At 48.0% G+C, this 23,484-nt stretch overlaps 1 protein-coding gene across 6 annotated transcripts in view; it reads left to right on the top strand.

The window, feature by feature from the left end:
- Positions 1-16,339, top strand: part of BCOR (BCL6 corepressor) — an 86,185-nt gene extending 69,846 nt beyond the window's left edge. For 4 of the 6 annotated variants that reach the window (XM_065915580.1, XM_065915582.1, XM_065915579.1 and 1 more), the window contains 9 exons: positions 4,657-4,917; positions 5,226-5,564; positions 6,159-6,484; positions 6,772-7,026; positions 11,727-11,893; positions 13,005-13,150; positions 13,540-13,641; positions 13,824-13,980; positions 15,165-16,339. In XM_065915580.1, the coding sequence (XP_065771652.1) occupies positions 4,657-4,917; positions 5,226-5,564; positions 6,159-6,484; positions 6,772-7,026; positions 11,727-11,893; positions 13,005-13,150; positions 13,540-13,641; positions 13,824-13,980; positions 15,165-15,456 (2,045 nt within the window). In that variant the 3' untranslated portion in view covers positions 15,457-16,339. The remainder of the gene's footprint in view (positions 1-4,656; positions 4,918-5,225; positions 5,565-6,158; positions 6,485-6,771; positions 7,027-11,726; positions 11,894-13,004; positions 13,151-13,539; positions 13,642-13,823; positions 13,981-15,164) is intronic. The other 2 variants (XM_065915584.1, XM_065915583.1) reach the window with 1 other exon arrangement.
- The last annotated feature ends 7,145 nt before the right edge of the window (positions 16,340-23,484 follow it).

The following is a 23,484-nucleotide window of genomic DNA, read 5'->3' as shown; positions in this document are numbered from 1 at the left end:
TTGGGCGCGGAGGGCGGCGGGGGGGTGGGGGGGTGGGGGGGGCGGTGGCGGGGTCTGCCTGTTCTGGGGGTATGGTGAGGGAGGCTGGAGGAAGGGAGCAGGAAGTTAGCTGGCCTCGAGTCTTCTTGCCCTTTTTTCCAACAACATGGCCAGACGCAGGGTGGCCACTGCCCCTCACATCTCAGTGGCTTCACTCCAGCCTTCTTCCCAGAGAAGTTAACGTGTCCTTCCCTGTCTTGCCTGCTGAGCCTCAAGACAAGGCTGGTGGGGAGCAGGGCCTGAGCCCCGGTTGATTTGGAAAGCCGCCTCACCAACCCCCCACCCCCCCACTACCCCTTCCAAGCTCAGGGCATGAGTCTCTTCCTGGAGCACCCAGGACATGGTCCAGTGAGTCACTGAATCACTGCCACCATGGGAGGGCAGGAGGAGGGTTGGGGAAAGTGAGGAGCTCCGTTTGCCTTCTGGAGACTTATGGTTTGTAGTTGGTTGAGAAGGCTCACCTAATTAAAGGAGCCGTTGTCCTTACTGCCGCCTCCGAATCCACAGCACAGCAGGTGTTCAGTTCATTCAACTGGAAATTAATGGGCCTTCCTGTCCTTAAACCATCATATCTTGAGCCCATGCTGGCTCAGAGGGTCCTTCTCATGGGTGTCAGTGTGGTTGAGAGCCGCAGAGTGAGCACCTGGGAGCCGGGATGGGGATTTGGGGTGGGCTGGGGTCACAAGAGGTCCAGACGCCTCTGCCTTCCCCCTCCTGAGGTAGCCCCTCCCCGAAGAGTGACCAGGTGCTTCTAAGATGGTGGGGCTTGCAAGTGGCTCATTCAAAAAAAAGTGAATTAACTTGAAAATAACAATGGCCAGGATTTTCATTTATTATGATCACTGTTCTTTATGATCGCAGGGGTGGCTGAGTTCCGTTTTATTGCGGAAGTTCACCAAATGAGTTTGGAGGTTCCTCAAACTGGGAAGTTCATTTTTACTAGGAACCCTCAGTGACATTTGAAAATGGGGTGGGATAGGGAGGCATTGGCCCCTTCCTTCTCGAACTTGAAATGACCGACTCCTTTGCCAACCACTTGGCTGGGACAGACCTAAGACCTGCTCGGTAGCAGTGCCTGGCCAGAAACTGGAGGAAACCTCACTCAAGGGGCTTCATGAAACTTCTTAGCTCAGGGAACTTCTCTTCCAGATGAGCATCTGCACATTTGTAAACTACTTTAATTTGAAACAGAGATTCCCTAGGCTCCCTCTGTGGAGGGTGTAAGTTTTAACAAGGTTAGCCTTTACTGGCGGTGCTATATTTAAGCTGTAGAGAAGGGGATTTCAATCGTGGGGAGCCCTCCGACATCTCAGAACCCTCCCACCTTGTTTAGGCCTCACTGGGCATGGCTCAACAATGGTGAGGGTGCTTTGTTGCCACGGTGACTTGTAAATGTTGCTATGGTGATGTTTCTCTGAGGTGATGCTATGGCACAACCATGATAAATTATGGGATATATGTGTTGTGAGTCATATGACCACACTGCAGGGAGCAAGTGTTAAACCTCAAACAATACAGCCATGTTCACACCTGCTTAGACTAGGTGACCCAGGGCCCATGGCTTCCCGCTTTTAGGAGTGCCAAAAAGTAGCAGTGATGGCAAAGCCTGATGGCTGGGATCCCCATGTATCTATCTCCCCATCTCCTTTACCCTCAAGGGTAGTCCTGTGGGTCCTGTGTAGTTCTGTGGTTAGAACAGTGATTGAGAAGCTCCAGGTGATACAAGTGTCTCTCCCCCATAGGTGGTAGCCATGGGTATCTTGGCCAGTCGGGGTGGGTGTCCTTCAGGGTTCTTCAGGGTTATTATTGGCCTGGGTAAGGTCACACTAGCATAAGGTCTGGGGGTGGGGGGCGGTGCTTAACTGAGAAGAATTGAGATCTTTGCCCTGAAAGACTCAGGAGTTGGGGGAAGAGTGGTTGGACCTGTTTGGGAAAAGATCCTCTCACCTAATGAGGAAGAAAGCAACTGAGTGATGTGCGTGGAGGGATGATTTCGGTGAGCCCTGACTTGAGCAGTGGAAATTTCCTGATTAATAGTCCAGGGTGAGGAACCACAGACATTATACCATGGGGCCCCTGGGGACAAGGACCACTGGGAAGGTCCAGGTGCAGGAGCGCCCTCCCTAGCTGAGTGGGTATGGCGGGCACATGTGTGGCACGCTCCTGGTCCTGGTGGGTGAAGGGGTGCCCTCTACACCCAGGCAGCTTTTACCAGATGGGAAGCCTAGAAGAACCCCCAGGAAGGGTCTGACTCATTGGGGTGCACTTACTCTTCCAGGAACAGAGGGAAGAGCTTCCACAGTCACTGCCTGCCCACACCTGAGAAACTGTCATCATAATCCCCCAGGTGGTTTTCTATGGACAAGAAATACTGGCCTTTTGTAGCCAAAGATATTAAGTAATTTCACTGTTAACGAAGGTAGCTGGCCTTGAGGGTGAAAACTTAGATGGAAAACCTTCTCCCTGAGCCAGATGCCTCCCTAGATGAATTGAGACTGTTACAGATACAGAGTTAAAATGTAAATAGGTGGAAGTGGAATCAGAAACACTGAGAGTAGACAGCTTCTTCATGTGATTGGGGACATCTCAGATGGGCAGGGCCCCACACTGACAGCATTCGCTGACATCACCCAGTTACCTCTCCTTCCAAACCACTAAGTTGGAAACATCTTTCCTAGCTAAAGTTGGGGGGGGTGGAGAACTCACTTTGAATGAACTTTAAAATTGGACATGGGGGGTTCATAAGTAGCCATTACACTTCTCCATGGGTCCCCTTCCATGAGGCTTTTAGAAAAGGCTGATTGGACCAGAGAAGTCCAGTGGTATAACCAGGAGGGCTCACCTCTTAAGACAGCATACATTTCAGACCCGAAATTCAAGCTGCTCTGAAAGTCTTGGCATCTTTTGGTTAAAGGAATTTTTCCAGCCTTTCCCTGTGTTTATGAAGCCCACCCACAGGAGGAGGCTTGCAGTAACATTCCCACTTTACAACTGAAGGGGGCCGAGTTGTAAAGAGGCGCTGTTCCTGCCAGAGTGGTTCAGAGGGTCACGGAGCAGCCAAAATGAGAGTTGCAGCGTACCCTCTTCCCAAGCCCTCAGTGATCTGGACTATATCCCCCTGGAGCATAGGCCAGGAGTCTGGGATTTTTCCTGCTGCCATGACAGGAGACCCAAGCAGTTGAGGTGATTCCACCATTCCTTGGCAAGAGTAGACGGGGATCTGTCCCACCTTGGGATGCCCTTGGAGAAAAGATCAATGAGTTCCAGCATTGAGAACACAGGCCAGGCTAGCCAAGGCCAGGGTGAAATTTGTCCCCACAGCTGACTGCCATTAAATGCTGAGAATGCCCCCGCAAGAGAGGTTGATTAGGGGGCTAGCCAGCTGGGCAGAAGGGAGAGTGTTATCTGGGAGCAGCACATGAAGAGTGTGTCTATGATTTCATCTAGAAAGGTGGGCTCAAGGAACTTAGCTTGGGTGTTAACGGAAATACCAAAGTCATACTACCCGCCCCGCCCCCCCCCCCCCCCCCCCCAGTGATGGTCAGGGTCATCTTAGGGGAACACCTTAACATCACAGCAGTCATTATGGAATTATTTGTGTGCTAGGAAAAAATACAATCAGCAATGCAACCAAACTGTTCTTTGGCTGGAGCAAAAGTGAGGAGTGATGTGAGGCTGGGATGATTGGAAGAAAGCCCTAAGTGGTGCTAGGTTGAGTGGAGGGAGCTGAAGCAGGCAGGGCTGGGGTGTGAGCAGTTCAGCCCCCAGTGAAGGGGGTGGAGTCTCGTCTTTGGAACATGGAGGAGTGCCAGGGGGCTGACTAGTGTAGGAGCAGCCACCAGGCCTGGCGCCCCCCCCCCCACCTGGGGCAGTGAAATGCTTTTCCCCCAATGGTTGTGGAACTAGGACACAGGGACTTGTAGTGATCTGGTTGAGTTCTTTGAAACTGCCCTTCACCCTTGTACACACAACAGGAAGCCTTGCCTTTGGCTTTGCCAGGCTTCCTCCTCCCTTGGTCTCCCAGCCTCCCACCATTCTTGCCCTGTCCTCTTCATCCTCGCCCCTGCTGACCCAAGTGAACATTGGTCCTGTCCTGTGCATGTGGCATTTGGGGGACATTTGGTCTTTATTACATCAACCTTTATTTCAAAATAATGACCTCAGCTGTTTCCATGGAGATGGGTAGCTCAGCTCTGGCTTAAAAGCTTGCTGGGGGCTCACCTACCCACAGTTGCACAAGGTCCTGGAGGGGACCTGAGGGCCACCAAAGTTGACCAACTGGGAGGTGGCAGGCAGGCAGTTCTCTCATGTACTTATAGAAGAGTAACACGGATGCCTCATCTTGATTCTCTCCGACCTCAACTATGAACGTGGAGGGCAGTAGTGAGTGTCCCACACCCCTCATTTTCTGGGCAGAGTGTCTTCAGCTGCCCTTCCTTTGGGACATGGTCTTTCTGAGGGTCTTGTGCTTCCAGGACGGGAGGCCCCCAGTCTCCAAAGGAGGGTCTATTGGTAGCAGATTACCTCGGGCGTAGGGGTCCCGCCTGCTCCCCAACCCTGCCTGCCTCTGGTAACCTTTGTTCCTTCCTTCCCCCATTCTCCCCACCCACCCCCCAGGCGATTATAGTGCCGGAAGCAAACATGACCCCTTTGAAGCCTCAGAGGACAAAGATGATTCTGTGGAGAAATATTTCCTGGACCGGCAGCCGGTGAGCGATCCCTCTGCCGACCAGGCCGCCCCAGACATGCCACACAGCCCCACCCTCCAGGTGGACAGAAAGCGAAAGGTCTCGGGGGACAGCAGCCACACTGAGACCACTGTGGAAGAGCTCCCTGAGGACCCGCTGCTGAAAGCCAAGCGAAAACGGGTCTCCAAAGGTGAGCTTGGCTCAGCTTCCGGCCCCACAAGGCACCCAGGGGAAGTAAAGTCCTGGGGTGGAGCAGTGGAAGGTTCCAGTCCCACCTTGGAGCCCTGGGGCAAGCCACTCACACCTCCCCTGTCCCAAGCCAGGTATAGGAGCCCAAAGATGACCAAAGACAAATAGGCTCCCCCTCCCGAGACTTGGTGACAAGCTCCACAGTGACCACACCCTTCCCCTCCCCCACCCCTAGACAGTGATGTATAAGACAGTTTGTTCCCCGCCCCAGGGGGCTTTTTGATTAATTTGTAGTTATTTCTCCATTAGATGACTGGCCTGAGAGGGAAATGACAAACACTAACCACTTAGAAGACCCACATTATAGTGAGCTGACCAACCTGAAGGTGTGCATTGAATTAACAGGGCTCCATCCCAAAAAGCAACGCCACTTGCTGCACCTTAGAGAACAGTGGGAGCAGCAGGTGTCGGCAGCAGAGAGCAAACCTGGCCGGCAGGGCAGGAAGGAAGTGACCCAGGCAGCTCAGCCTGAGGTTGCTGCCCAGGGCAATAACATCTCCGAAGAGAAGCCTGGCAGGAAAAGGGCAGAAGCCAAAGGCAACAGAACGTGGTCGGAAGAGTCCCTCAAATCCAGTGACAATGAACAAGGTATGCACCGGGGGCTGGGCGGGGGCGGGGGGGAGGGGTGTCTTGGAGGATGGGTCACCTGCTCTCTGTGGGAAAGGGCCCTGGAGGGGACCTGAGCTCTATCCAAGTTGACAGACTAGCATGTGGCAGGCAGGGAGTTCTCTCCATGAGGTCCTTTCAGCCTCCACACTTCCTTCTGGAATACACTGTGAGGAGGGAGCTCCATTTCCTGGGCTACTCCTCACCCGGCTCATGGCTGGGCAAGGAAGGGAGGCCCTGGGGACCCCTCCCTCCAGGCTCAGGCAGTCCGCAGTCTTCAAGTTCCAAGCACCCAAGGCCCCCCATGGGTGGGGGCTGGAGAGCAGGAAGGGCTGGTTTCTGCCCCCCTCGTCCCGGCCCTTTGAAACAACTTGCCATTTGGCGTTTGAATGTGGGATAATTAAAATATTAATGCTTTGAAAACATAATTGGTATATCTTTAAAAACTGAAGCCGCTCCAGTGATCAGTGGTAACAATGGGCTTTTCTTTCCGCACCGGCTACAACTGTGTAACGCCTGCTTTTTCTCTCCCCACCCCCTGCCTCCCACCCGCCTGCCCGCCCCCTCCGGATTTAGGCTTGCCTGTGTTCTCCGGCTCTCCACCCATAAGGAGCTTTTCATCTACCAATTTAACCGGCAGAAAGCAGAGTCAGCCAAGCTGTACGGCAGGCTCGAGGCTGCCTGCCAAACAGCAGAAAATTAAAGAAAGCCAGAAGACAGATGTGCTGTGCACGGACGAAGAGGAGGATTGTCAGGCTGCCTCCCTGCTGCAGAGATACCCCGACAACAGCGAGAAACCATCCGGGAAGCGACTGTGCAAAACCAAACATTTGATCCCACAGGAGCCCAGGCGCAGCTTGCCACTGCCGGGGGACTACTACGTGGAGAATGCCGACGGCAAGGTACCTCTCGCCCCCAGCACATCCCCCCCTCCCCGGGTCGTGCCAGCACATCCCGCCTGCCCGCTTCTCCGCTTCTGGGCACAAAGGTTTCCTTTTCCTGAACGCCCTCCCCCAAAATGTCTGCCCTGTCCTAGGTGGCCTGTCTCCTGGGTGGTGCTAAAGTTTCCGGCTAGTAAAAAACGCAACTCCTTCTTCCTCTAGCCCCACCCCCAAACAGAAGAGGAGGGGGGAAAGCGCTATGGTGGAAGGACATCCCACAATGTGTGCGCTGCCCGCTTTCTTGGTAGGTGACCGTCCGGAGGTTCCGAAAGCGGCCTGAGCCCAGTTCTGACTATGATCTGCCACCGGCCAAGCAAGACCAGAAGCCCCTGGACCGTCTGCAGCCACTGCTACCAGTTTCGCATACGTCACAGTTGCCCCTCGCAAGCTCTCCGCCAGAGGCCACCCAGTCCCGCCCGATGCCACCAGAAGCGCGGAGGCTTATTGTCAATAAGAACGCAGGCGAGACGCTCCTGCAGCGGGCTGCCCGGCTGGGCTACGAGGTGAGCATCCTCCTAGGTGCGCTGGATACCGGCTGCTGCTCTGGGGGTGGGGGTCCCATTGGCGGGGGCGGGGGCGGGGGCAGGATCTCAGAGCCCAGCTCTCCTCCACGTGGGGGGCGGGGCTGGGTGTTCCAGCAGGATGTTTGCGTTAGCCCCGCGGCCCCCCACCCCACGCTGCGGGCTCTTTCGTGGCTTGTTCAGTCGCGGTGTGAAAAGAAAGGCTTCTGTGATGTTTGCTTCATGTTCAGGCAGGTAGACTGCTTTGGCATCTTCCAGTCTGGCTCACTTATCTCTGATATAAAATCTGACCTAACCCAGGGCTTGGCGACTAGGGGAATTTTAATGAGCCCTTTTGGATTCTGATTAGCAAGGGGGAGAGAAGTTATTAACTCTACTTTTGGCTGCTGTGCCGTTTGGAGGCAGAGTGATGCCGCCGCCACCCCCCACCCCAACCATGGAGTAACAGCGGGAAATGTCTGTGCAGAGTAGGGGTGGTGATGGGGCAGACCTGAAGGGTTTCTTTGAGAGGGTACCGGAGCCCGGGGCTGATGGTAGAGGGGGTTTGATCCTTCAGAACCACTGTGTCCCAACCCAAACCCAGCACAGCTGATGACGACCATAGCTTCTACTGCCAGAGCAATGTAGATAGAAAGATAACTGATATCTTTCTAAGCCTGTGTGATCCACAGTAACTCCCTTCACCCTTGTAAGGGAGGCATCTTCACGTGGCAGTAGCTAGGACTAGCCCACTTCTGCATGAGGAGACTGAGCTTCAGAGGGGTTAACTGATACTGGTATAGGTAGCAGTCTACAGTCTGGCTCCACAGCCCACCCTCCCCCCACCACGCTCCTCACCAAGACTGGCGCACATTGGAATTGCCCTTTTAACAGTTTAGAACCTCTGTGAGATAGATGACTCCTTCCGCCCTGTGCCCCTTCCCCACCGCACTTGTCAGCTGCAATTGTGATGTAATAGCCCACAGGGCAGAGGCATTTTTTCAAGCTGGCATCAGCCCTCTGGGAGTTGAATGGTCATAATAAAATGCAGCTCAGCAGGCTGAGCACGTGGAGGTGTGGACTAGCACTGGGGTGGCAGGATCCTTGCGGCCGGGAGCCCTGGATCCCCCACCCCCAGCTCCCACACCCCAAGCCAGCTCTGTGGAACCCCTGTTCCCTTGTCCATAATGCCCTAAGCCTTTTGAGATATGCCCACCTCAGCCCCCCAAGGCATGACTGTGGGTGGGAAGTTAGAAGCACCTGTGCTTAGTTCAGGGGTTGAATGTGCTGTTGTTTATATCTACATGTCTTTCGGAGACCTCTCCATTAACTAGAGAGAACTTTCTGGTGGTTCACACAGTTACTTTAAGATGAAGTCCAAGGAGCACCCAAGTGGTTTTCCCAAGAGCAGAGAATAGCAGCACCTAAGAGGACAGAGTGTCTATTGCACATAGTGCTAAGCTAGGCCCCACGTGCCAAGTGTTTGCTCAGTACTAGTTATGGTTGAGAACATAAACTCCTGGGATGGGGGGTGGGGTAGGGAGCCTACTTGGCATCATTTCCACCAGCCTCCCTTTGGGACCAGAGACTTCAAAAGACCCTTGTTGGTCCTTTAAGAAAGTTTCCATTTTGGTTTGGTGACTCTGAGGTCTGGACCAACGGGCACTTGATCCATACTTTTTTGTAGCCTACCTGGCCTTCGATTGCACAGGAGGCCATGGGAATATTTGTGGTCAGACTTGGTTTTCTTCAAATGTACATTTCAACACGTTAGGTTATCCACTGATTATCATCAGTTTTGATACTGATCATTGTGACTTATAGATGAACGTTTTCAACTTTTTTATCCAACTTTCTGGGATTTCTCTCGGCAGAATTTTAAATGTTGGGATGATGGCCCAGTTGGGAGATTTGACAATTTAAACCTTTTAACATTGAGGGATAGTTTACTTAACCAAATAAGGGTGTGCTTTGAATGCACTTGGGGAGGGTTTTCCTGAAGCTTTGTCTTCACCATTCATTGTTGGTGATTTTCTGCTTATATCATGTGCAGTAAAAAGGCGATCTGAGCTTTATGTCATAATGATCTGGTTCTGGAAGTTTAGAAACACGCTCTGGCTTCAGATCTGCTTTCAGTAGATCACTTGCATGGCCAGAGACCTCAAACCTTTCCCTCTCCAGAAAAAGGCTTCTGCCTCTTAGGCTAAAATGCCAACGTGCAACCCCATGCGTGTGCGTTTAGTGGTAATGGTTAAATTTTCTATGAATTGAATAAATCATGTTTTTAAAAAAGTTAATGAGGCATTTAATTAATTAACAATGTCGGGTTTATGGCCTTTATGGTTACATTTTGCGGTTAATGGCGTTCAGCTTATAGCCGCTTAACAGAGAGTTGTCCAACAAAAACAGTTCGATTTTGTTTGGAAATGGGTGGGCTGCCTTCAAACACTCCCATTTCTAGCAGAGAAAATAAACCAAAAGATGTGTTAGGCAGACAGACTTGCCTGACCTTGTCACCTTTCTCTCTGTTGGTAACAGCAGTTGCCATCCGTTTAGAGACCAACTCCCTCCCAGCTAGGAGAGTGTGGTTAGCCCACTGACCCCAATAGAGATGGCCTGTGGGATGCTCATCATGGCTAGATTGCATCCCTTGGGCCTTTTGAATCTTGCCAGCCAACCAGATACCAAAGACTTGAATTATAGGTCTAGTACTTCATGTTAATTGAACTTGGGGTTTAATTTCTTTGGGCCTCAATTTCTCTTAAGTGTTCAATGAGGATAGTACTACCTTCCTTTCCTGACATCTCCTGGGTTCCCATGGGATGACGGAAGATGTCCTTATCTGGGGCAACGAGAAGCACTGTGTAAATAGCAGCATCAGCGCGGTTGAGTTAGGTCAGACTGGGCCATGGGGCTCCTGCTGCCTTTGCTGATGTCCTCTAGGAACAGAGATTTGACTTACCTGTCAGCTTTGATGGCCTTTCATTTCTAGGTCCCCTTGAATTGGCCCTGGTAGCAATAAAGGTTTCCAGGTGAAGGCCATGATTGTCAGAGCATATAAACCTCTGGTTGGTAGGACCCAGGCAGGCCGCCAGGACCTGGGGTAAACTGAACTGTACACAACAGTTGGTGGCGTTCAGACCTGATCTGGAGCCACGTGACGGGGCGTCTCTCTGATGGGGGCATGCAGCTCCATTAGCTTGCGGCCGTCCACTTGAGTCTGGCTACTGAGGGCCTGCTAAGGGAGTAGCAGCTTCATGTGGTATCCTGGATACCAGGGCTTAGGATAGGTGGCCCGGGAGCCCAAGCATTGTGGGATTTTGGGCAGGTTGGGATCTGAACGAAGAAACACCTTCATGGGCTTGCCTTTTCCCTTTTCCCCCTTGTTTTGGAAGGGAGCTGCCACATTAACCTCACCAATGGCCAGGTTTACCAACATGCCCCATTAGGTTCATGGACTAAGCAAACGGAACTTACAAGTTCACTCAGAAGTGAGTGGTCACCTTTGATTGGCATGTCCTTTGAAGGTCATAAAAGGTTTTACAGAACCCATCTTACGTCTACAAGTGGCTGGAATGGACCCTGTTGTAGGTTTCACAGATGAGTTACTTAAGAGTTGTCACAAGGAGTCCTGCTCTGACCCCATCCCATCCCCCTTTACAAAGTGGACTGTGCATTGGGCTGTCTGCACACACTGCCTACCCCGGGCTCTCAGAACCTGACAGCTCTCTGCTGGGCATGACTTGGAAGAAAACAAGTATAATGTGTTTTCTGGTGGCAAGTGCTTTCGATGTGTTTGAAAACTTTCTTAATCAAGGTAATAAAACATTGAATAAATTACCACTCTGCTAACTGGGAGCGGTTCATATTAATATTTTAACACGCCAAAGAAGTAAGATTAATAACAGTGATTCTAACGCATACTCTTGACACAGAACACCTTCAGGGAAGGGGGGAAGGGTAGACTTGTTTTATTTGCTTCTTGAAATGTGTAGTTTGTGGGGTAGAATGAGGCAGAATAGAGGGTGGGGTTATTTGGAGCATTTTGTGTCATTCCTGGAGGATGGATAGAGAAAGCTTCTGTTTGATTCTATTGAACATACAGATAGTATTTGAGGCCCAGGTTCTGATTTGGGGTCTTCACTGGGGGTGTGAGGATGTGGCTGACCTGGGTGTCTGTCCCTCCTTCTCTAACGTGAGGGATGTTCTTCAGTGGATTTCAGTTCTCTTTAAGCATCAGTCATCAATGCTTAAATGTGTGTTGTCAACTATTGCCATCGACGGAACGGACCAGTCAAGGGAGAATGGTCTATACTTGGCCTTGTGTCATCTAAGATGTTAGCAACTGTGGCACCTCTGTATGGGCCATGCCAGCCCCTGGGCTGAGGGGTTTCATGGCTATCTGAATACATCCTCTCAGCAGCCCTGTGGAAGCTTGGGAGAAGTTCAAGGGCAGCTTGCCAGGGGCCAGGCCACTGGGGCAGCAGAGCCCTAGACAACGCTGTCTGCATCTCCAAGCCCTTCCCATAAGCTTTTGCCCCCTCACCAGGACGCCCACCACACTTCAGTGAGCTGTTAGATCCAAGGATATATGCCTTTGAAAGTGGGTACTGCTTTGGAAAGCTATGGAAGCTATGGAAAGGCTACCCTTGGAAGGTTCACTGTGTAGTGGTCTGATGGCATCCCCTACCTTCTTCCCACAGGAAGTAGTCTTGTACTGCCTGGAGAATAAAATTTGTGATGTGAACCATCGAGACAACGCGGGTTACTGTGCCCTGCATGAAGCTTGTGCAAGGGGGTGGCTCAATATTGTACGACACCTCCTTGAATATGGCGCTGATGTCAACTGCAGTGCCCAGGATGGGACCAGGTGAGTGGTGGGGAAGGAACCCCAGGAGGAAAGATGGAGTGTGAGCACCATGTAAGCACACTGATGGAATCAAACATCTTTCTGGCAAATTTACATAGAACTTTAAAACTTAGTGATGCTCTCATGGATAGAAATCCCTGAAAATGTTGAACCTGCACGGATAATCAGGGGTGTTGCCTTTTACGACCCCAGATTCTTTACCAGCATCTGTTCAATCACCATATTTAAAGTACACGTGCATTGACAGTCAGTCCCTGGAGTACAGATAGGGCCAGGGGCCAGAGGCTCCAGAGCATCTGCCGTGGTCACCCACACCCCCGGCCCGCACTCTGTCCTTGACCTTGGTTTATTGGCCAGAGGCCCAGGTCTGAGTCAGCCCAAGCATCTTCCGGGTTGTGCCTGGGATGCTACCAGGAGGCGGGGCACTAGGGCTTTCCTGACAGTCATAAAATGAGCAAAACTGAAATGTATTTGGTGGTTCATGGTTTCCAAAAAGCATTCTTTCCAGATGGGACTGTGGGCCATGTTCCCAGTCCCAGTAGACACAGGAAGGACTCTGTACCCTCCTGAGAACTCACCCTGCCTGCCGACTGCTTCTGAGCCAGAGGGTTGATCATTGATCTCCAAGTTGGTTTCAGGAGAGGTTCTACTTTGCCCCTAGTTTCTTTTAGAAGCGGCAATCTTTTTTCCTTAAATGGTGTAAATAATTGCTTGTCATGTTGACTTCCGTGATGTTGGAATTTTTCCTCCCCATAAGTTATCTTCTTACAGTCTGTCACTATTTAAGTTCATTGGGAAAGTTTTCATCATAGCCTGAGTTCCTCCTTAGGATTAAGTGGATTAAGAGAGATTTGCATTCGAGAATTAGGCCTGAGATAGTCTCTTCATCTGTCCTATAAAGGGTTAAGTGTAGAAATAATAATAGAGTGATTCATCATTTGACAGTGGGCCAGTCACAGTGCCTCAGTTTCCCCATGTGGAACGGCAGTGACTATACACTGCCCTCCTTGGTGAAACAGCGGCTTGACCATACACACTCCATTTTGCCTTTGTGTCGTTAGAGGCAAACATCATGTCCACTGGTATAATCAATCCCCCGTACCTCTCTTAGGCCTCTCCACGATGCCGTTGAGAATGATCATTTGGAAATTGTCCGCTTGCTCCTCTCCTATGGTGCTGACCCCACCCTGGCGACCTACTCAGGTAGAACTGTCATGAAAATGACCCACAGCGAACTTATGGAAAAGTTCTTAACAGGTATGACAGAGATCACGAAATGGTCTGGTTCAGGAATCTAGGTGGGCCAGGTTTCCCCCACCCCCACCCCTCCTCCTTTTTCCTTACTGGGAAAGTTGGCATAACATTAGTCTGTCAAACAGATACATACTTGGGTGTTGCATGGGATGGCTGGAAAATTCTGAGCTGGCCAGGCCTAGCTTTCGTTTGGCAGGCAGGGGCGATGAGGCGGACTGTCACTCGGGAACGCGGGTAGATGCATGTGCAGCTTTTAGTTAGATACCTGGAGGCGTGTGCAGAGGGGCTTGTCTGGAGATAACCTGCCAGCCCCAGCGTGAGACTCTCCCGACCTCCACCAGCATTTGCCTCTCGCCAGCAGGTGTTAACGTTGTTTCCCTCCCTCTCTCCAGATTATTTAAACGACCTGCAGGGTCGCGATGATGATGACAGCAGCAGCAATAACAATAGCAACAGTGGTGCCTCTTGGGATTTCTATGGCAGCTCTGTGTGTGGTGAGCAGCCTTGTTCGTTTCAGTTGGGCGGGGAGGACGTGCATGAGTTACAGAACTTTTCTCTCTAGGGTGGATGAAGGCTTGGGGCGGGTGCCATGAGCAGGGCTGACTTTCTGTTTGGAGAACAGCTGGAATCTTGTTCTGGCTTAACTGATCCCTCTCTCTCGTTTGCCCTCCCTTAGAACCAGATGATGAAAGTGGTTATGACGTTTTAGCAAACCCCCCCGGACCAGAGGACAAGGACAATGATGATGACAACTGCAGCGACGTGTTTGAATTCGAATTCTCAGAAAGCCCCCTCTTGCCGTGTTATAATATCCAAGTGTCCGTCGCTCAAGGGTGAGCATGCCCGCCATGAGGTTGAGAAGCAGCAGATGAGGGGCGGGGGGTGGAGGGTGGGTGAATTCCTCACCAAGTGTCCACCGACTTCACATACTGCAGTAGAACTTTGCCAGGAAAGGGGTGGAGTGGGGTGGGGGATCCCAGCAAACCACCCTCATCGGAATACACTCCAGAGCCCAAAGGACACAAGAGCCAGTGGCTGGAATTGCTCACAGTTTCAGTCGCTACAGTCTTGGGGAAAGAATCCTCCGTGGGAGCCCCCCACAAAGGACCACTGTAGGGGCCTTCCAAGGCACACAAGGTCCACTGGACGACACAGATGTAGCCTTTCCTTGTGTAAGATTAGGGAAAGCTGTATGTGACACCTGGGATCTTCTGCATCCTTGGACTGGGTCAGATCGAGTCTTGCACCCATTGGTCAGGCCACTGTGACCCTATACCCAATCCTCCAGAGTGAACACGTCAGGAGACATTGCTCTGCTGACGTAGCATCCTCCTTGGACTGTGAGCCTGGGAATGTGTCTGTCCGTCTGTCCTCATGCCAACAGTGTCTTAGGAATAGAGCTCATGAAGCGTGGTAAGGGACAGCAGGGAAAGATGGTATCCCCTTCCTTGGAGAAAGCCTCACTCCCAACAACATTAAGGGGCAGGTTGGAGGTATGGGAAAGGAAAGACAGGCGACCTTGCCTGTTTTCTCATGCTCTGTCCATGAGGGTCAGAAGAGAGGAGAGATCACAGAGGTGCTTGCCATCTGCCTTGGGTTCGCAAACAGACTAGTTTTCCCTCGTGACTAGAGCGGGTTGGGGAGGGGTGGGGATGGGTGGGTGGAGATTCACTTGGACAGGGTGACCTGAGTTGTGGCTGGAACTGAGGGACCAAGCCTTTGCCTGGGATGTGTCCACCAGTTCCAGAGGTGCTGGGGCAGCTTGTGACAAGGCTCATTCATGAGTGCTGCTCCCACTTAGGTCTAAATCGGCTCATCTGTCCTAGATGGTCTCTTAATACATGCAGATGGGTCCAGAGTTCCCCACTAGAAGTAGATCTTAGTAGAAGTGGAGTGAGTGAAGTAATCAAGGCAGAAATAACTAGTTCTTGTTACCACTGGGAGACAGGTAGTTCATAGTTGGAAGAGCTTTTAATTTTGCCAGAAACTCAAAACCACTGTCCTTTCTCTGGCACAGGCCTCGGAACTGGCTGTTGCTTTCCGACGTGCTCAAGAAATTGAAAATGTCCTCCCGCATATTTCGCTGCAATTTCCCAAACGTGGAAATTGTCACCATTGCAGAGGCTGAATTCTACCGCCAAGTGTCAGCAAGCCTTTTATTCTCTTGCCCCAAAGACCTAGAAGCCTTTAACCCTGAAAGCAAGGAGCTCTTGGATCTGGTGGAGTTCACGAACGAGCTTCAGACTCTGCTGGGCTCATCCATGGAGTGGCTCCACCCCAGCGACATGGGCTCAGACGACTGCTGGTGAGCTCGCCGGGGCCCGCCGTGTACAGTGTGTCATAGTGTTTATCCTTGTGCATATGTGTCATAATACGACTATTTCTGTAAAGAAGGGACACTATTACATATGAAAATATCTCTTCTTTATATAAGAGACATGACTCCAGTCGGAAGGACTCAGAAATAAGTTTTTTTCTTTTTAAACTTTTAAGTCAGTTTTTATGAAGTTGTTAAAAATGTTTCTTTACTTTTCAGTGCACACATGCTTTGGGATATGTTTGTTTTTACTCGGAACATTTGTTTCTTTTCTTTTTTAAGGAGAAAAAAAAAACAAAACAAGGAAAAGGAGCTCCACACTTTGACTTACTTTCATGTAAAGCTCCCATGACAGAGGCCGTAACTGTTGAGAGTGTGGGTCAGAACCGTGTGGTTGGTTTGGGGGGTTGAATTCGGGGAAGGCACTTGGCGATGTTGTAATTTTATGTTTTGTTTACAGTGTACCTGCTCGGGCCAGGTCAATGCTATTGGATGTGATCCAGTAGTATGTAATATAAATTCAAACCATATCCACACACAACAACTAATTGTATGAAACTTTTATATCCTAATTTAAAAGCTGTGAAATTAGTTTTCACGCATCAAACCGGATTGTTTATATGTTTAAACATTTTATGCTCTTATTTAAAGAAGACTTTGAGCTATTTTTTTCTGTACCCTGTAAAATATTGAAAACTAACATAATATGTTGAGGTTGCTTGAAATTGTACATAAAACTAAAATTTTCTGAAGTGTGTGTTTATGTATGAAACCTGTGTTTTAACTTTGTAAGTAAATTCTCTGCCTTTGTATTTATATTTTACAAAAATTTTCTTAAAAGGCAATAAACCTGTTGAGGAAAGGAGAAAATGGAAGTACCTTGTGTTCCTATGTATTTTCCTAAAACAAATTTTTTTTAAAGTGTTGTTGATGGTCAGTTCCCTATAGATAACTTTAGGCCAGGTTATAGTCTCTATGAACTGAAACAGACTAGAAGATTTCAGAGAAGTGAGACTCAGAAGACAATTTGAAGTTCTATTTTGATGGTTCTCAGATCCTTCTCTACCTAATCTCTGATGGCCTAGAAAACTTTTACATTGCCTTTGACCTTGCTGGACTACAGAAGCTTCATCATGGCTAATCCTTTATCTTTAGGAATATTTTTTCAGAAACAGGACTTTTACTATGTCACTTGTCCCTCCAGACCTCATGTTTTTCTGTTACGTTTTAGCATCAAGTCCAAACCTGCTTGGCCCAATAGACAAGGCTTCTAGTTATGACCACTCTGCTCTTCTTACAGCAGTATTCCTGTTGGGTACTATCAGTTGGCACTCAGTTTCCATCCTGCATCTTTTAATTCCTTTCTTCATTGCAGAGGCTAGACACCTGAATATTACTAGACTCTCTTACAGCTAGAATTCTGAATTGTGGTTAGGTTTGGAAGGCAGAGTGGGGGAGAGGTGTGTTCCTGCTCTACAGGCTGCTGATTATTATTAAGGTTAAGGAGACATGCTGGACAGTTGGAGTGATTCAGCCTGTCAACAATGAGTCTTTAGCTTTGTGAGTAATGAGATGCAGTAATGATTGTGGTAGTGCCTGAATGACAACCTCAATAGACTAGTTCTTAAATCCAGTGATTCTGGTGTCATCCTTGACACATTCCTCCAGCCCTCCCAAAGGTTCCTTGTATCAAATCTGTTTGTGATCAGAATGCTCTTAGTGGTTTTCAGTCTTAAATAGTCAACTCTGAGAACACCTAGGCAGAGAAGATGGAAGGGGCCATGGAGATGATGTACTTGAATGGGGTCTTAATGTATGGGGAGGAAGGGGTCCTGTAAGCTCTGTGACCTGGCAGGTGGGGAAAGAGCCATTTGTGGGAACAGGGAAATCCAGTACTGTCAGATGAGATGAGAGCCCATTGTTCAGTTGCTCAGTCGTGTCCAACTCTTTTCGACCCCATGGACTGCAGCACACCAGGCTTCCCTGTCCATCACCAACTCCCGGAGCTTACTCAAAGTCATGTCCATTGTGTCGGTGATGCCATCCAACCATCTCGTCCTCTGTAGCCCCCTTCTCCTCCTCCTCCCACCTTCAATCTTTGCCAGCATCAGGGTCTTTTTCAATGAGTTGGTTCTTCGCATCAGGAGCCCATTGTTGGTGAGTACCAAATGAAGTTTGGGATGTATCTTGAAGACAAGGAAATCAGAGAGCAGTGTTCTTGATTTATCCACTTTATTAGTTTTAAAAATATATTTTTTTAAATTTATTTTTGGCTCTGCTGGGTCTTCCTGCGTGGGCTTTCTCTAGTTGCAACGAGCAGGGACTACTCTTTATTGCAATGTGTGGGCTTCTTACTTCAGTGCCTCTCGTTGCAGAGCATGGGCTCTATAGCATGCGGGCTTCAGTAGTTGTGGTGTGTGGGTGCAGTATTCTCAGCTCCTGAGCTCTGGAGCATAGGCTCAATAGTTGTGCACAGGCTTAGTTAGTTGCATGTGGGATCTACCCCACCCAGGGATCAAACCCATGTCTTCTGCATTGGCCAGTGCATTCTTTTCCACTGAGCCACCAAGGGAGCCCTATTATTTATTTAATTTTTTTGATCATACAAAAATACACTTTGTTTTAAAAAAAAGAATCTCAACATTTCAGAAATAGAGGTTCTTGTCATCCTAAACCAACCCTTTCTCCCACTCCCCACCCAAAAAGGTAAAACCAGTGTTAATAGTTGTGCCGAACTTTTGTTTTTTAGGAAGTCACCTCAGACAGCAGGCAGGAATGGTCGCACACAAAGCAAAACAGACCTGCAGAAATGATTGAACTGAAAGAGTGCTGGGGAGCCTGAATTACAGGCAACGAGGAGCCCCCAAGAGCCCAAATTAAAACAAAGAATAACAACTCCAAGGTATTTGGCTCTTTGTATTTGTATTTGGGCTGGAGTTAAAGGGTGGGCTGGCGACCAACTGAGGTTCTCTACTGGATGAAGGTCATTCTATTAATTAAGTCAAGAAAATAGGTGGGAGCCGTAGGTTTAAGGGGTGCAGGGGAGGTTATGGGCTTGGTTTAGGAGACATTTAAGGTTATGGTTCATGGCAGTTGGAGGAGCCATTGGTAAGTTAGAGCACTTATTGTAAGAAACATCAGGTGTTTGAAAATGTGGGTGAAGAACAGCTAAAGAACTGATTCTAGGTAGAAATGAGCTGTCCATGGCCTAGAAAAGTTTGGATGTCAAGGAGCTCCCCAGAGGTTAAGAGGAGGTACCATAGGTGTGGATGCACCCTGCCCCTCTCCATGGGAGCAGAAGGAACACCGATAAGAGACGACATCCCACTGGGTGTACAGTAGCTTTCCATAGTGAAGATAACAGTGCAAAGGAGATCGTACTAGCTGTAGCAGGCTCCCAGGTACAGAATCCCTCACAGCACAGGTGGAGAATAGAAGAATGGTTCTTCTGAAGGTGTAAAGATTGAGGGCATGCTCTTCATCCTATCCTATCTCCTGGCTACAATGTGGTTGTGACAGCTATTGCCACAACAGCCACCCTGGACCACGAAGCATGGAAGCCGAGCATTCAGTGTGCTTAAGGAGTCTGGGTCCCTTAGGACCTAGTGTCCCTGAACCATCACATCAGCGCTGCCCTGTGCTGCCCTGCTCTGCCTGCCTTTTATGTTCGAGAAAAATAAACAATTCTGTTGAAGCCACTGTTCTTTTCGAGTTTTTCTACTACTCCCACCAAATCTCATCTTAACATGCTTACCACAGGTGTGCACTTGGACATCTTCCTTGTCAAGTTGGCCCAGTAGTGTAACAGCAAAAGGCTGAAAACACCCAGATGCCCATCAGCCAGTCCCTGTTTGAAGTTATAGTGATACATCTGCACTGTGATACTAAGCAACTGTACAAGGAATTGAGGGCCAGCTTTCTAATTCACTTTAGAAATGGTTACCTCTGGGTAAAGAACAAACTGCCAGGGAAAGGGGTGGAAGCTTTACTCCTCTGAATGTTCTTGCAATATCGATTCGACTTGACAGTTTACATATTTATAAACCAAAAGCAATGTCAAAAAACAAACAAACCCTAACTATCCAGTTGGAAGTGTAACCACACTGAAAGTAACTATTTAAAATGACTTTAAAACAGAATAAAGTGCCTATATAATCCCTTGCCCTAAGGACAGAAGAGTGCAGAAACTCTTAAATAATTAAATAAATAAATAAATAAAATAAATTAGTTAAGTAAATAAATAAATTAGTTTATTTTCACTAATCCTATCCTTGCTGATAGTGTCTGCATTGTGATGCTGAGACTGTCCTGTTTGTGTTGTGAGATGAACAAAAAAGTTATTTGGCATGGTTGAGAAATGGGGTTTTCTGCATGGGAGAAAGGAGATGCAAATATAGGATTGGTATGGTTAAAGAAAAAGCGTAGTCCTTGGGAATTCCCTGGCAGTCCAGTGGTTAGTGCTTTCGCTGATGAAGGCATGGGTTCGATCCCTGGTCGAGGAACTAAGATCTTGCAAGCTGTGTGGCACAGCCAAAAACCGAAGAAAAGAAATCGGGTAGTCCTGATCTTGAATTGGGCTTCCCATTGGCTCAGTGGTAAAGAATCCGCCTGTTAATGCAGGAGACACAGGTTTGATCCCTGGGTTGGGAAGATCCCCTAGAGAAGGAAACGGTAACATACTCCAGTATTCTTACCTGGAAAATCCCATGGACTGAGGGGCCCAGTCCATGGGGTCACAAAAGAATCAGACACAATTTAGTGACTATAAACAACTCCCAGACTGGATGCTAAATACCTTTTCCCACTAAAGAGAATTGAGGTTCCTTTGAGAAATGGTTGATTGCAGGGAGTATGGACATACACACAATATAAGCTGGTGAGGCTGTGTCCAGATTCAGTAGCCAACTTGAAGAAGCCCCTGTAAATACAGGCCACTTTTAGCATCAATGAGGATAACTGCAGTAAATACAGAACAGTTACCCTCCATCCTACCCCCAATCTGCAGTTTCACTTTCTGAGGTTTCAGTCACCCATGGTCAACCTTGGTCCAAAAATATTAAATGGAAAATCCCAGAAATAATTCATAAGTTCTAAATTGTACACTGTCCTGAGTAGCATGATAAAATTTTACTCAGTCCTGCCCAGGACATACCCATTTGTCCAACTTTTCCACACTGTATATGCTACCTGCCCTTTTGTCACTTAGTAGCCAACTGGGTCATCAAATCTCTAATTTCAGGCCATCCACTGAGGGGTCCTGGAATGTATCCCTCATTGATTAGGGGAGAGTACTGTACACATTAAATATGTTCAAATCCATGAGTTCATAATGGTGTATAAAACAACAAACTCATTGATCTCTTTGGGGCAATGTTAGGGAAAACCTCATTATTTCAAAACTGGCAAATGGGAAAAAATGAGGCATTTCTCTGCCTTTCCTCCATGAAATGTTTTGCTTTATAACAGTATTACAACCAATATAAGGTGTTACCATTTTACAACCCTTAATGAAATAGATCTAGGCAATGACCAGTCATAAATGCCAACATTACCAAAAATAGAAAACAAAAAGGAACAACCAGGCATTCTGAGCCTCCTGATAAGCAAACACTTTGCCTTCTATGAAATAGTCTTACCCAAAAATTGAACCTGAAATGGATGAACCTCCAGAGCAGCATTGCCCAATAGAAATACAATGTGAGTCAAATGTATAATTTAAGATATTCTAGTAGCTACATTTTTTTTAGAGGTGTTTTGGGTTATTTCTATTTTTTTTCAGTTCAGTTCAAGTCACTCAGTCGTGTCCGACTCTTTGTGACCCCATGAACCACAGCACACCAGGCCTCCCTGTCCATCACCAACTCCCGGAGTTTACCCAAACTCATGTCCATAGAGTCGGTGATGCCATCTAACCATCTCATCCTCTGTCTTCCTCTTGTCCTCCCACCTTCAATTTTTCCCAACATCAGGGTCTTTTCAGAGGAGTCAGCTCTTCGCATCAGGTGGCCAAAATATTGGAGTTTCAGCTTCAACATCAGTCCTTCCAATGAATACCCGGGACTGATCTTTAGGATGGACTGGTTGGATCTCCTTGCAGTCCAAGGAACTCTCAAGGGTCTTCTCCAACACCACAGTTCAAAAGCATCAATTCTTCTGCGCTCAGCTTTCTTTATAGTCCAACTCTCACATCCATACATGACCACTGGAAAAACCATAGCCTTGACTAGACGGACCTTTGCTGACAAAGTAATGTCTCTGCTTTTTAATATGCTGTCTAGGTTGGTCATAACTTTCCTTCCAAGGAGTAAGCGTCTTTTAATTTCATGGCTGCAATCACCATCTGCAGTGATTTTGGAGCCCCAAAAAATAAAGTCAGCTACTGTTTCCACTGTTTCCCCATCTATTTGCCATGAAGTGATGGGACCGGATGCTATGATCTTAGATTTCTGAAAGTTTAGCTTTAAGCCAACTTTTTCACTCTCCTCTCACTTTCATCAAGAGGCTCTTTAGTTCTTCACTAGAGGTTTTTTCTTTTGGCCGTGCTGCACCAGTTGCAGGCTCTCAGTTCCCCAACCAGGGATTGAATCCAGGACCTTGGCAGTGAAAACATGAGTCCTAACCACTGGACAGCCAGGGAATTCCCTAGCAGGTACATTTTTAAAAGTGGGGAAAAAAAATAAATGAAATTAATTTTTATATTTTAACTCAATGTATCCAAAGTATTACCATTTCAATGTGTTACCAATATAGAAATCTTTTTTTTTTTTTTTAAGATAGAACATCTCAACTGGCATTTTTTTATTTATTACTTTTGGCTGTGCTGGGTCTTCATTGCCACATGGACTTTTCTCTAGTTGCAGCGAGTTGGGGGCTACTCTCTGATTGTGGTGCAGGAGCTTCTCATTGCAGTGGCTTCTTTGGTTGCCAAGCACAGGCTCTAGGGCATGCAGTCTTCATTAGTTGCAGCACGTGGGCTCCATGTTGCAGTTACCAGGCTCTAGAGCATAGGCTCAGTAGTTGTGGCGTGTGGGCATACTTTTTTCACATGTGGGATATTCCCGGATCAGCGATCGAAACCGTGTCTCCTGCATTAGCAGGTAGATTCTTTACCACTGAGCCACCAGGAAAGCCCATAAAAATCATTATTAATGAGATACCTTAGTTTTTTCTACTAAAACTTTTCTAAAAATTCAAAGTATAAATAAATAAATAAATAAATAAAATCCAGTGTATATTTTATTGGATTATCCAATGTATATCAATTTGTATTTCTTTTTTTTTTTTTTCATTTATTTTTATTAGTTGGAGGCTAATTACTTTACAATATTGTAGTGGTTTTTGCCATACATTGACATGAATCAGCCATGGATTTACATGTGTTCCCCATCCCGATCCCCCCTCCCGCCTCCCTCCCCATCCTATCCCTCTGGGTCTTCCCAGTGCACCAGCTCTGAGCACTTGTCTCAGGCATCCAACCTGGGCTGGTGATCTGTTTCACCCTTGATAGTATACTTGTTTCAGTGCTATTCTCTCAGAACATCCCACCCTCGCCTTCTCCCACAGAGTCCAAAAGTCTGTTCTGTACATCTGTGTGGATTATCCAATGTATATCAATTTGGACTGGCCACATTTCAAGTGCTCAGTAGCTACTTGTATGGCAAGGGGCTACCATACTGGACAGTGTTTAGATTTATTTTGCAATTTACCAGAAATACAAGGGACAAAAGAACATGTGAGGACAGTATGTGTATGCATTCAGCAAAAGCCAGGTTGAAGCTCTATAAGGCATAAGATTTGGTTTCTTCAAGTTGTAAGTGGAAAAAAAACAGGTGGACTAACAAGAGACTTAAGAGAAATATCATAATTGTAAAATAAGGATCTTAGACTCTGATTTGAACAAACTAAAACTAGGAAATATTTGTGAAAACCAGAGGAATAGGAACACCAAGCTTTATTTTTTTGGGGGTAGAGACCTTATCTTTTAACAATACATACTGAAATATTTATGGATGAAACGACA

The sequence above is a fragment of the Muntiacus reevesi genome, chromosome X, assembly GCF_963930625.1.
Source record: "Muntiacus reevesi chromosome X, mMunRee1.1, whole genome shotgun sequence".
Taxonomy (NCBI): Eukaryota; Metazoa; Chordata; class Mammalia; order Artiodactyla; family Cervidae; genus Muntiacus; species Muntiacus reevesi.
Note: the sequence above shows the minus strand (reverse complement) of the source record. Positions and strands in the feature narration are given on the sequence as shown.